Raw genomic sequence first — 13806 nt, forward strand, 5'->3', positions numbered from 1 at the left:
GCCCTGATGCTGCTGCTGTGCGTGTCCAGAGAAGGCTGCTGGGCCAGGAGGCTGCAGAGGCGAGCAAAGGGAAAGGAGGAAGTTGTGGCCGAGGTTCAAGGGCTGAAAAGGTCCCCACAGAGAGCTCCATGGGCGGGGACAGCAATGTCAAGGGTCCAAGTGCCCCACAACTCACTCTGGTACAGCTGACACAAGCCACACCCACCTAATTACAGGAGAATCTTTTACCCCTGCCAGCCCCAGGGGCCAGTGCTATCTCCCTTGAGCTTCCAGGCAAAGCCTGGCCTGGGGCCTTTGCACCAGCCAATGGTTCTCAGGCAGGGTTCCAGGCCAGAGGCAGCAGCAGCATCTGTGATGTTAGAAATGCAGGTTTTCTGGCCCCACGTCAGACCCACTAAGTCAAAAACTCCGCCTTACATGCCCTCCAGGGGCTTCCGATGCACCCTCTAGATCTCTGCCTAGAATGTTCCTCCCAGATACACCGGCCAGCTCCCTCTCCTCCTTCCACGCTTTGCTCGTACCTCACCTTCTCGGAGAGGCCTCTCTGGAGCCAGCCGATTTCTTCCCCTCCCAGCTCTCCTTCCTGCCCACATGGCTCGCCTGGCCTGCATCACGCCTGCTGGCTGTCGTCTGTCTCCCGTGCGAAACATAAACTCAAGGAAAGGGCTCTTTGCTGAGTCACATGCACAGAGTGGTCAATCCGTAGTGGTTGTGGGAACCATGGCTTCTGGCTCAGGTTGTTAGACGGGCGATAAGGAGAAGCTGCATGTGTTCGGGAGGGTGGGATGGGGTGGAGGAGTTTTGCTTTGAGCATGTGGAACTCAAGATGCCAGCGGCCACCCAGATGAAAGGCACAGAGGCTATGTGGGAGGCAGCTCTGGGACACTGAAGAGAGGTGACACTGGAAGGAAGAAGGGTGACAGGTTTAAAGAAGACATCCTGGGCCAGGTGCGGTGGCTCACGCCTGTAATCGCAGCACTTTGGGAGGCCAAGGCAGGTTGACCACAAGGTCAGGAATTCGAGACCAGCCTGACCAACATAGTGAAAGCCCGTCTCTACTAAAAATACAAAAAAAATTAGCCAGGCATGGTGGCAGGCACCTGTAATCCCAGCTGCTCAGGAGGCTGAGGCGGGAGAATCACTTAAACCTGGGAGGTGGAGGTTGCACTCCAGCCTGGGCAACACAGTAAGACTCCATCTCAAAAAAAAAAAGACGACGTTCTGGAGCATGTTAACCCCTGCGTGGGTGAGGATGAGGAATCGGTAGAGACTAAGGAGGCTAAGGACAAGAAGGAAATGGAGGCAGTGTCGAATGCTCCCAGGGAGGCCAGCAAGGCTGAGGAGTCTGTGATTTGGCAAGATCGGGAGATGAGCTTCCTGTGCCGCCAGCTTGGATGGTGAGTGGAGGGGACTAGAGGTGGGTCCCAGCAAAGAAAGGGGTGATGTGCAGGGGGAAACGGGGACAGAGGGGAGCGGGAGGAGAAATCGGACCTGTTCTGCAGAACCCTGGAGGGCAGACCTAGCAAGGCCAGGAGGAAGTGGGGTGGGGAGTGGGAGGGAGGTTTTGATTCCCCACATCTCAACCGACAATGAGATCCTCTGAAATGGGAGAGAAGGCAACTGGGGAAATCTGCCCAGGCAGGCGTCTCAGCCAGCTCAGCTAGAAGATCCCTCACATCCCAAGCGGCTACAATTCGTGATTCTGTCCTGCACTGGAAAGAAACCTCAGCCTACTAGAAAAATTACGTTGGCCTCCTTCCCATCCCACCACTTTGAAGTTCCATCTGGGTTTACAGAACAGTCACAAACAGGGCCTGCAGCTGACAACAGTGAGAACTAAGATGTGAGCCTGGGAACTCTCACTGGGCAGGAAGCCTGGGGAGTGTGGAGGGGTTCTGCCTCCTGCAGGGAGCTGCACACCAGTACAGGGACCATGTGCCTCCTGACATTCCCGCCTCAGGCCATCCTATCTCTAAGGCTAAGACCTGACACTTTCTTAGAAGTTTCCACTCACCGAGTATGTGTTCATGGGGAACATTAGCTGTTCTGAGGCAGCATGCTAGTCACCAAAATAGTTCTTTCAAATAACAAATATTCAGATTTGTTATTGCATTAATTTTGGAAAATGTACATGTAAATAAAAAATTTTTAAGAATAAAAATTGACTGGGTGTGGTGGTTCGCGCCTGTAATCCCAGCACTTTGGGAGGCCAAGATGGGCAGATCACGAGGTAGGAGATCAAAACCATCCTGGCCAACATAGTGAAACCCTGTCTCTACAAAACATTAAAAACAAAAAATTAGTTGGGCCTGGTGGCGCACACCTGTTAGTCCCACCTACTTGGGAGGCTGAGGCAGGGGAATTGCTCGAACTCCAGAGGCAGAGGTTGCAGTGAGCTACTGCAGTCCAGCTTGGCAACAGGGCGAGACTCCATCTCAAATAAATAAATTAATTAAAATAAAAATTTTCAGGACCAAATATTTCCCCACATTCAAAGAGATGTGTAATGGTCTAAATCAAGCTACTATAAGTGGTTAAATGTAAGGAAACTCCAAATAAAGGCAACTGTATATTTTCCCAAGGGGAAGAAAAAAATTATGCCAATTTGTATATATAAACTTTTTAGGGATGTCAAAGAAATAGGCAAATATTTACCCACGGTATTTTTATTTATTTTGTTTTACAGTGCATTTTTTCAAGTTGCTGCTAAATGCTCACAGTATTCATTCATACATACAATTTAAAAATCACGTATTCTAACACCTTGCTGTTTTCTTCAAAGTTTTGAATAGAATTCAGTTGCTCCAAGAAACATTCGTTTACACGTGGGTTTTTTTTGTCTTTACTAAAATACATTTACCTTTAGTGTTCTGAAGTGCAAAAGAGAGATGGATCTATTGCTTATGAAAAATGGAGGCCAGTCTGCATTTTCATTACAGATGGTCACCATCTATAATTGCTCACAAATGACAGCAGAAACTCTAGGATTTTATTTTAACTTCATGGCTACATGGGTAAAGTCAGGTTTCAAAATCATTTCAAAAACAAAATTAATCAAATAAAAAACTTGGACAGGTTTTTATTTTTTAAAAATATTTATTGAGATGAAGTTTTGCTTTTGATTTTTAAAAATATTTATTTTTGAGACGGAGTCTCACATTCTTACCTGGGCTGGAGTGCAATCTTGGCTCACTGCAACCTCTGCCTCCTGGGTTCAAGTGATTCTCCTGTCTCAGCCTCCTGAGCAGCTGGAACTGTAGGCAACTGCCATGACATCTGGCTTTTTTTTTTTTTTTTTTTTTTTTTTTAGTAGAGATGGGGTTTCACCATGTTGACCAGGCTGTTCTTGAATTCTTGGCCTCAAGTGATCTGCCCATCTCGGCCTCCCAAAGTGCTGGGATTACAGACATGAGCCGCTGCACCTGATCCTGGATAGATTTTTAATGCATTGAAAGTTTACCTTAGAAAGAACCACGAAAATCTTTTAAATTTTCCTATAAAACCCTGTAACTCTTCTTCCATAAAATCTATTTTGCACTTAATTTATGCTGAAAATAGAGCTTTGCAAAAAAGAATTAAAAACTCATCTTGTGTCTTAGGTCAAAAAAAATTCTCATAAAACTCCAGCAAAATGTTTAATTACACAATTTATCACAATTCAATAGTAACAATTACACATTTGGGGGACACATTTCAGTATGGGCTTTGTCAACATACTCCTGCAAGCATGCTGTGGGTTGGTTAGGGCAGTAGGTAATGATTCTCAACTTGCAGCCGGAGCCGTCATTAGTGGGTAGCGGAACCACAGCAATGGGTGTGAACTTTTCTGGGGGGAGTGTAAAGGAACTAGAGCAGGATGGAATAGGAAAGTAACAGCATCCTTTGTATGACACAAGATACAGTTTTCTAATGCCTTTGATGTACATGTATTCTGCACCATGATGTCAAATGTGTTTCTTACTGTGGGACAAAGTAAACAAACATTGAGGGAGGCTGAGGCATAAGAATCATTTGAACCTGGGAGGCAGAGGTTGCAGTGAGCCAAGATCACATCACTGCACTCCCGCCTGGGCAACAGAGTGAGACAATGCATCAAAAAAAAAAAAAAAAAAGGCCAGGCATGGTGGCTCACATCTGTAATCCCAGCACTTTGGGAGGCCGAGGCAGGTGGATCACAAGGTCAGGAGATCAAGACCACCCTGGCCAACATGGTGAAATCCCATCTCTACTAAAAATACAAAAAATTTAGCTGGGTGTGGTGGTACGCGCTTGTAGTCCTAGCTACTCGGAGGCTGAGGCGGCAGAATCACTTGAATCTGGGAGGCGGAGGTTGCTGTGAGCTGAAATCACGCTGCTGCACTCCAGCCTGGCAATAGAGCAAGACTCCATCTCAAAAAAAATAAAGAAAAACACTGAGGTAGAATTTTGGAAACCCAGGGAAGCCATAAAAAAGAGGGAAAAGAAAAAGCAGAACCTAGGTTTCTCAACTCGATGTCATGTGCTTTTCTGACTCTGCAGGAGCCAAGAAGTGTCTTCCTAGGATGGTGACAGGGAGGTCATTCCCCCAGCACTGAGGGTCTGAGTAGAGTAAGCTCTGCAATGTACACAGTGGGGCGGGAGGTTACCTTGACCATAACCTTGCTGCTTACTCCAGTGAGAAAAGCGAAGCAATCAGAAGAGCGTGCTCACCTGCTCCCCTCACCGCATCTGCCCACCTATCTAAACCTGCCAGGTACTCTGCCTGCTCTCTCCCGATGGTCCGCACTATGATCTCCGTAGCTCGGAGCCCCTGTGTGCACTACATCCCATTCCCTTTGGCTAGTGCAGTACTTTAAAAGTATGTCCACGAATTCCTTCTAAAGTTGCCAAATTTAACAAATAAAAATACAGGTCATACCTTAAATTTGAGTTTCAGGTAAAGTCATTATTGAGGACAAGAATCCCCTATGCAATATTTGGAATACACCTATACTAGTAAAGCCTTTGTTTATCTTTATTTGGATGTCTGACCACCCTACTTTGACACTGTACTTAGTGACTCCCTTGTAAGAAATCAAAGTAAGGGATGACATGCAACTTCTAATACTGGGTCTTAAGACACTACGGTCGGTTCCCATCATACTCTCTTGCCTCTTGGATGGCTTGCTCTGGGGGAAGTCAGCCATCATGCTGTGAGGACATTCAAGCAGCCCTGCAGAGGGGCCACGTGGTGAGGAACAGTGGCTGCCTGGCCAAAGCCATGTGTGGGAGTTTGCAAGGGAGCTCTTCTAGCCCCAGGCAAGCCTTCAGATGACTGTAAGCCTTGGCCAACATTGCCTGTACCCTCGAATACATCGCCTGTACCTTGGCAGAATCACCCTGCTAAGTTACTCGGGGATTTCTGATCCACTGAAACTGTGGGATAACTTTCTTTTAAATCTCTAAGTAGTGGGTAGTTCGTTATGCAGCGACAGAGAACAACCACACGTTACTTCCCGACGTCATTCCAGGAGCTGCCCTCTGTCTGGCATCATCGCTTTCTGTCTTTCCTGATCATTCCCAGGGGCGCACAGACAGGCTATAATTTCTACACTCTTAAAGAAAGTTCTCTCTTGACCTCAAATGTCCTATTTTCTGTTCCTCTATATTGAAAAATTCCTCCCACTGTTGTCCGTTATCACGATTTCTGATTGCTTTTCCCATTCCCTTCTGAACTACTCCAATGAGGCTTTCCAGCATCCCAGCCCCTCTGAAACAGCTGTAGCCAAAAATTTAGTACCTCTCTTGTATTAAGGCCAGAGTTCAATCTTCAGGCCTCATCAGACTTGACCCAAGTATTCATTTAATAAATATTTCTAAGTAGCTACTATGTGTCAGGCATTTTTCTAGATGCTGGATATAGAGCAAACACATCCAAACCCACATCCCTACCCTGACCAGCCTGCTGTGGAAGGAGTGGGGCTGGGGGGAGGGACCAACAAGAAACAAGTAAACCACCATGAATATTCGTGAATGAAACAATATGACGTCTGGGATCAAATATTTCAAAATAATGGGACAATGGTAGGAGTGAAGAGGAAACAGGATTAGCTACTGCCGACTACTGAGGGTGGCGCTGGGTGCATGGAAGCACATTAAACTCTTCTCTACTTTGGTACATGTTTGACATCCATGAGTCTTTTTGAAAAGCACGTTGCGTATCATCTCATGAGTAGCTCAGGAGCTGGGGTGTGGCGATCTAAATAGGGGATCATGACCTGTCGGGGTGGGTGAGAGGGTGGCAGGAGACAGCTGGCGAAAAGCATTCTATGCAGGGAGAATCACAGCTGCAAAGGCCTTGGCTTAAGACAACGCCTGGAGTGTTCTAGAAACAACAGGGAGGCCAGAATTCGGAGGACAAGCGGGCGGAGGGGAGAGCACTGGACAGGCCGTAACAAAAATAACAAAATTTGTTATATAGTATTTGTTTCTGCTTTTCTGACAAATGATGGCTACAAAAGCAGCTAAAACTCGCCGGGCGTGGTGGCTCATGCCTGTAATCCCAGCAATTTGGGAGGCCGAGGCAGGCGGGTCACCAGATGTCAAGAGTTGGAGACCAGTCTGGCCAACAGGGCGAAACCTCCTCTCTACTAAAAATACAAAAATTCGCCGATTGTGGTGGTGGGTACCTGTAGTCCAGCTACTCAGGAGGCTGAGGCAGGAGAATCCCTTGAACCTGGGAGGCGGAGGTTGCAGTGAGCCAGCCTCAGGAAGGCGGAGATTGTGCCACTGCACTCCAGCCTGGGCGACAGAGTGAGACTCTGTTTCAAAAAACAGAAACAAACAAACAAACAACAACACCTCCCCACCAGTGTGCAATATGCCTATCTCACAAACAAGCACGTGTCCCCTTGAATGTAACTTGTTTTTGAAAAAATATTTTTAAAAGGTTATTTCTTTAGATTTTTAGGGTGAACCATACATAGGCAGATAGTTAAATTATGGATCAGCCATGTAATAAAATACTCTATACAAAAGAGTGAGGTAGGTCGCCCTATATATTAGTATGTGCAGACTTGGGAAAATATCACTCACATATTGTTAGTTATAAAACATCAAGTTCAGGAATAGCATATATAGCGTGATCCCATTTGCATTATTAAAACAGATGTGTCTACCATTGTCCACAGAGCAGAAAAATCTCTGAAAAAACATAATCTTATACTGTTATGAGTTATCTATGGAAATGGTTAGGAACCATGAAACATGTTCCTTTGATAAAGCAATTCTTCTCCAATGGAACTTTCTATTCAAGGATAACAAGCACAGAGAAAGACCCGTGAGTCGTGAGTAGCCCAGGAGTGGTCAAAGTGTGCCCATGGGAAAAGCCACCGCCGGGTGAGGGAACAGGACCAACCAGGATCCCCCATCGCATCCCTCCCAGCCACATTCTCCTCTCTCCAAAGCCACCGCTCCCCTAACTGCCAAGCACAACTTGGAAAAAACCAACTTGGGCCTTAGATCCAGGTGTCGGGGCCTGAGGGGATCTGCAGCAGGGAAGGGGAGAAATGGCAGCCTGGGACCTCTCAGCGTGGTCCTGATGTAAAAGCCATGTCCTCAGAGCCCCGTCTGTGAGGAAACGCTTCTCGCACTGGCGCATGAACACCCCCAGGTGCGCGTGCCTGAGACAGACCCAGGGGAAATGGCCATTTCCTAGGGCTAGTGAACAGCGTATCACACACACGGAAAAATTATGGAGTACAGTATAAAATGTGCATAAAACTTGAAAACGAGGGGCTGGGCGCGGTGGCTCACGCCTGTAATCCAGCACTTTGGGAGGCTGAGGTGAGGTAGGTGGATGACAAGGTCAAGAGATGGAGACCATCTTGGCCAACATGGTGAAACTCTGTCACTACTAAAAATACAAAACTTAGCTGGGTGTGGTGGCGCACGCCGTAGTCCCAGCTACTCGGGAGGCTGAGGCAGGAGAATTGCTTGAACCTGGGAGGGGGAGGTTGCCGTGAGCCGAGATCGCGCCCCTGCACTCCAGCCTGGCACCTGGCAACAGAGCGAGGCTGTCTCAAAAACAAAAACAAAAACAAAAAACTTGACAATAGGAAACTTTGAAGGCCCGTATGATTAGAGCAATCAGCCCTGAAGAGGCAGGCCTGTGGTAAGGGCTGAATCGGTGGGAAACCCAGGGCAATGAGACAGGCAGGCGGGGCCTGGGAGGAGTGCTCACAAAGCTGCAGTCAGCGGATTCTCCTCTACGTCCCTCTGCCTGCCCTTCAGCATCTCTCCAGCACAAAAGTGGAGGGCACCTCCCCTGCTCTTGAAACCCTCAATATTAAAGGAGCTTTGTCAAGTCCTCATGAGCTTTGCACAGTGCCAGATGCTGTACCTCAGGTAAGTGCCTCATTTTACCCTAATAAAAACTAAGTATTAGACTGATCTACAGGAGGAAATTAGATTCAAAGAGATTAAGGGAACAGTCAAAAGACAGAAATAGGCAACAGACCCAGGATTCAACCCTGCGCCAGGGTGGTTCCAAGCCTGAGCTCTCTCTACTACACTGCCAGCCTCCCGGGCGTGATCCCGGCTCTCCTCCGCCACTCTGATGGCCTGACCTCCCGCTGTGCTGAGAGCGCTGGGTGAATGGAGCACCACCGCCTGTGGAATCTGGTCCTGCAGAGTACCGGCTCCCCACAGAACCAGGAGGCCCTCCAAGAAGGATGGAAAAGAGGGGCCTGGAAAAGCCAGGAGTAAACATGACAGAGCCCAACCTCAGGAAGCAGGCCAAGGACAAAAGCACCCAACCCCTGGGGACATTCTAGCCAGCAAAATGTCCCTCTCTAAACTTCTAAAGCGTCCCATCCCTGAAGGAAGCAGCGTGGGAACAGAGAAGATAAGGCAATGGGAAGCCAAAGTCCCTTCCTTTGGGAAAAGGTGGGCACTGATGGAGGGTTTCGGAGGGAAGAAGCTGAGGAAGGGCCGTGCCGGTCCAGGGGCTGGAACAGCCGGAGAACTCCTTGGTACCGCAGCACAAATGGGGCTGGCTGCACCGGGAACAAGAACATGCAGACATTCCCCCCCTCCACACACCTTTTTTCTGGAAACAGAGCTCATGTCTTGGACCACAGAAGTGGACACATGGCCAAACTGCTCCCTGCCTTGGGGAACAGGAACAAGAACATGCAGACATTCCCCCCCTCCACACACCTTTTTTCTGGAAACAGAGCTCATGTCTTGGACCACAGAAGTGGACACATGGCCAAGCTGCTCCCTGCCTTGGGGAACAAGCCAATCTGCAGAAAAGCAGAAGCAGCACAGACAGCAGAGGCAGGGGAAGGGAAACACATCGGGAAAAGAGCAGGGGAGACCTGAAGAGAGAAGGAGCAACAAGATAGGAAGAGGAGTGTGGGCAGTGGGGGAAGGAGAGACAGAAGCACGAGCCAGCTGACTAAATGTGGGGGCCTGGATCTAGGTGTTCCTGCGGCCGGTTCCACATCCCAAGCATGGTTATGCAAATTAACGCAACTGCCTCTTGGCTTATGACATTTGAAGTTAGGCTGTACCATTTACAGTTTAAAGAGTTACTATTTCAGTTGTACATAAAGAACCTTAAAATCTACAAAGGTGGGGCCGGGCACGGTGGCTCACGCCTGTAATCCCAGCACTTTGGGAGGCTGAGGCAGGCAGATTACGGGGTCAGGAGATCCAGGCCATCCTGGCGAACACAGTGAAACTCCGTTTCTACTAAAATTTTAAAAAGTTACCTGGGCGTGGTGGCACGTGTCTGTAATCCCAGCTACTCAGGAAGCTGAGGCAGGAGAATCACTTGAACCGGGGAGGCGGAGGTTACAGTGAGCCGAGAATCTCGCCACTGCACTCCAGTCTGGGCGACACAGACTTCGTCCCAAAAAGAAAAAAAAAATCTACAAAGGTACCTCCAAAATCATATCAATGCCGGAAAAATTAAGGAAACCAAAGTTGGTTCTCTTTTTTCTTTTTGAGACCAGGGTCTTGCTCTGTCGCCCAGGCTGGGGTGTGGTGGTATGATCACAGCTCACTGCAGCCTCAACTTCTCAGGCTCAGCTACCTCAGCCTCCCCAGGAGCTGGGACTACCAGTGCACACCACCGTTTGTCTAATTAAAAGAAAATTTTCTTGGAGTCTTTGTCAAAGAAGCTATTCAAATGAAAGTATTTATTTTTATAAATGTTTCCTCCAGTAAGTTTATGTCTGACTATACTTAAGGAACAGGAAAAAAACAACAACCCTATAATTAAACTTGTTCCAAAATTAACCAGCAGCCTCCATCGCGTGTTTCCCATTATTACAGGCTGGGTATCCCTTATCTGAAATGCTTGGGACCAGAAGTCTTTCAGACTTTGGATTTTTTTGTGTGTTTTGGAATATCTGTATTATATTTATTGGTCGAGCATCCCATATCTGAAAATCCAAAACCTGAAATGCTCTAATGAGCATTTTCCTCCAATGTCAGTCAGTGCTTGAGATGGTCTGGCTCTGTGTCTCCACACAAATCTCATGTCAAATTGTCATCTTTGGTGCTGGAGGAGGGGCCTGGTGGGAGATGAGGGGATCATGGGGACGGACTCCCCCTTGCTGTTCTGTGACAGTGAGTTCTCATGGGATCCTCTGTTTGAAAGGTGGGGTACTTCCTCCTTTGCCCTCTTCCTCCGGCTCTAGCCACGTAGGATATGCCTGCTTCCGCCTCACCTTCCACCATGACAGTAAGCTCCTGGGGCCTCCACAGCCCTGCCTCCTGTACAGCCTGCAGAACTGTGAGTCAATTACATCTCTTTTCTTTACTAATAAATTACCCAGCTTCAGGCAGTTCTTTATAGCCGTGCAAGAACAGACAAATACAGTACTCAAACAGTTTTAGATTTTTGGCTTTGGGATGCTCTTAACCTGTACCATTAGATGATACTCTCTTGGTATAAATTATTTAAAAACAAATCCCAAACTAATAAACAAGCCAGACAAACCTATCAACATACAGTTATAAACACAAACACAGGGAATACAGAGACACCAGGTAAAACAGGGACGGTATTTCTGAGTGGTTTAATCATGAATGGCAGTAGGCAGTGTAAGAAAAAAAAGTTCCTAGAGCATCATCAATCTTGGTTTTTAGCACAGGATAAACCTTTCATTTCATGGTGTACATTTCACATTAAAAAAACAAAACCCTGGTTTACATGATTAAAACGATGGGGAAAATGACAACGTTCATAGAGAGCAATGACTTACACGCGCACCCTTGAGGCTACGCAGCGGCCAGTCGGCGAGGCCCAGCTTCAAAGTCTAATCCACAAGGCACAGATTTTCAATCTTTACTTCTGTGTATGAGAATTTCCTTACAAAGGTAAGGAACTTTAATGGAACTTTAAAAATGTGTGTTCCCTTGTCTGTGTTTAACGATGATCAGTTTGGGGAAGCTGTACCCCTCTCTAATCACAGGCAGGATCACTTCCAAAATCAGTGAAATGACCGTCCTCTTCTGTGTCTTGACTTCAGGTGTCCGGCTGAACGACGGAGTCTTTTCCTTTCTTGTTGATGCAGTTTCTCAGCCTCCTGTTGCTTCTTCTGCTGTTCAGACTAAAAGAGAAAATTAAATGAGTTGAAGGAAAGAGAGGAAACCCTGTACCTCTTTTCTGGTAACCATCAGGATGCCAACAGTACTACCACCTGCTCTCAGACCTGCTCTCGGGAGAAACCTGCCCACGGGCTCCAGGGCACATGGTGGGGCCGCCGGGACTCTGCTCTGGCAAATGCTGCCCTGGCAGAAACAGCAGGACCAGGGCCAACTTTCCCCATCAATGCAAAAGCAGAAATTCTGAACCCTAGACAAGAGAAAGGCCCTGATAGACCAGTCTGGCTACAAAGCAGGAGACTGGTTTTTCAACCAACACACTCACAAGACCACTGGGATGTTTTAAAAGGGCCTACAGAAGAGCCACCTTAAGAAGATGATATTGCTTACAGTGTCCACTTTCCTTTTAGGGGTCTTTGTTTACAAACTAGAGCTATTAGTTTATTCTCACTGTTATTAAAAACAAAAGAAAAAATACTTAAATGTACTAAAAGTACATTATTATCCACACTCAAGCATTCATTCACTAGAACTTGTTCCAAAGAATTTTTAGCTGTTTCCCAAAACTCCATCTCTCCTTAAAAGCAGCAAACTGCTCTCATGAATCACTGAAAAAAACTCAGCAGACGATGCACAAGTTCGCAGCCGCAGTCAGCACGTGGACTCTGGGCTGCCTGCTGGAAAGGTGCTCATGTGTGTCCTCGACGCTTGTTCTCACACGGGAGCTAGAGCTCCTCCCTAACCCATCCCTGGCGCCAAATAGTTTAACTCCTTTCAGCAGAAATTCTTAGAAGAGTATCAAGGCAGAATCCACAATAAAGGTAAGAGTTATACGGTTTTAAAAACACACCTGATGGTTTTGAAAATACAAACTTCTGAATGTAAAGGTCAGAAACAACATTCTTAGCGGTGGAACTGCACAGATGGTAAACTGAGAAAGCACTGTCAGGGGCCTCAGTTGACAAAGCGGAAAAGCACTTCTATGGACACCGAGGGAACCTGCTTCATGGGGATCTGCATTTTCTATATATCTAAACACATGCACCTGTATGTCATCCTTGAGGAGAAAGACTCCACATTCACCTCTTGTGGATATTACCCAATCTTCTTAAATTAACAAGTTGGAAGTGAGAGAATAGTGGGGAAGGAAAGGATTTGTAATGTCAAAAAAAAAGAAAATATTTTTTTCTGATTCTAGGAAGCTCTTAAACTGGGTTTCTGAATAATTCTTTAAGTCCCTTCTCTGACTATTGCCATTCTTCAACTGTCTTTTCAAAGTAAATCCTGGCCTGTGTATTCTTCCGAAGTGTGTCCCAAACTCCTCCCCTGTGGTCTGTCCGGAGGCTCCCGCGTGAGCCCAAGCTGCTGTCCTTCCTAACCACGGCCGCCACGGAGCTGCCTTCCTTGTGGTCTCTGCTTCCTCTCAAATACCCTTTGAGGCAACTCTCCATGCAACAGCCAGAAGGATTTTTAAAAAATAGAAATACTATGTCAGTTCAGTCCTGTGCTTGCTCACACTGCAAAGCTGGGCGCCTTGCCAGACATTCTCACAGCCCTCTGCTCTCCTTTGAAGCACCTGCCACAGTTCTAATGATCTAATTAGAGGTACATAATTTTTACCCGCTCTCTCTCTCTCCTAATAGACTGGGAACTGTGGTGGCAAGAGCCATGTCTGTCCCCAGCATGCAGCACCAGGCAGACATCAATACACGTGTATTAATGAAAAACTCAGAACTCCTTCTAACACTCCCCAGCTGAGCAAGTGATGACATCATCAGGAGCCCTGCCAAGTGAACCAACACCAGTTATTTAACGTTTCACTTCTTCTCAAAAGCAAGCTAGTAAAAACAAACAAAAAACCAATATTTCACTTCTTCATATTAATCAGGATTTATTTAAAAAGGGTTTCTTCACATGATTTTGGAAAATGATGTGCTAAATACAGATGAACAAGGTGTGTGGAGCTTCTAAGTTAAGGCACCTCATGAGTCTTCATCATGGACACCAATTCCAAGGTTTTCCCTTATCTGTCTGATGGCAAAAGTCACCTTCCAGAATTGCTATTTACATCTCCTGGAACACATTTTGAGAAGCTCTGCCAGACTTTCTCCACCAAGGTAGGAGCTCCGAGAGGAGCTTGTAAGCAGTGGCTATTGTTCCTGCAGAAAAAGGACTATGACTAGCCTCTGTCCCAAGGCTGCATGCGGAAGACCCTGCTGCCATGTGATG

General features: G+C 46.9%; 1 protein-coding gene across 3 annotated transcripts in view; it reads right to left on the reverse strand.

Moving 5' to 3' along the window:
* Positions 1 to 11029: 11029 nt before the first annotated feature.
* NOL10 (nucleolar protein 10) overlaps positions 11030 to 13806 on the reverse strand; it is a 116786-nt gene continuing 114009 nt past the window's right edge. For all 3 annotated transcript variants that reach the window (XM_017525580.2, XM_017525570.2, XM_017525555.2), the window contains one exon: positions 11030 to 11582. In XM_017525580.2, the coding sequence (XP_017381069.1) occupies positions 11463 to 11582 (120 nt within the window). In that variant the 3' untranslated portion in view covers positions 11030 to 11462. The remainder of the gene's footprint in view (positions 11583 to 13806) is intronic.

This window comes from Cebus imitator, unplaced genomic scaffold (genome assembly GCF_001604975.1).
Source record: "Cebus imitator isolate Cc_AM_T3 unplaced genomic scaffold, Cebus_imitator-1.0 Scaffold1, whole genome shotgun sequence".
NCBI lineage: Eukaryota > Metazoa > Chordata > Mammalia > Primates > Cebidae > Cebus > Cebus imitator.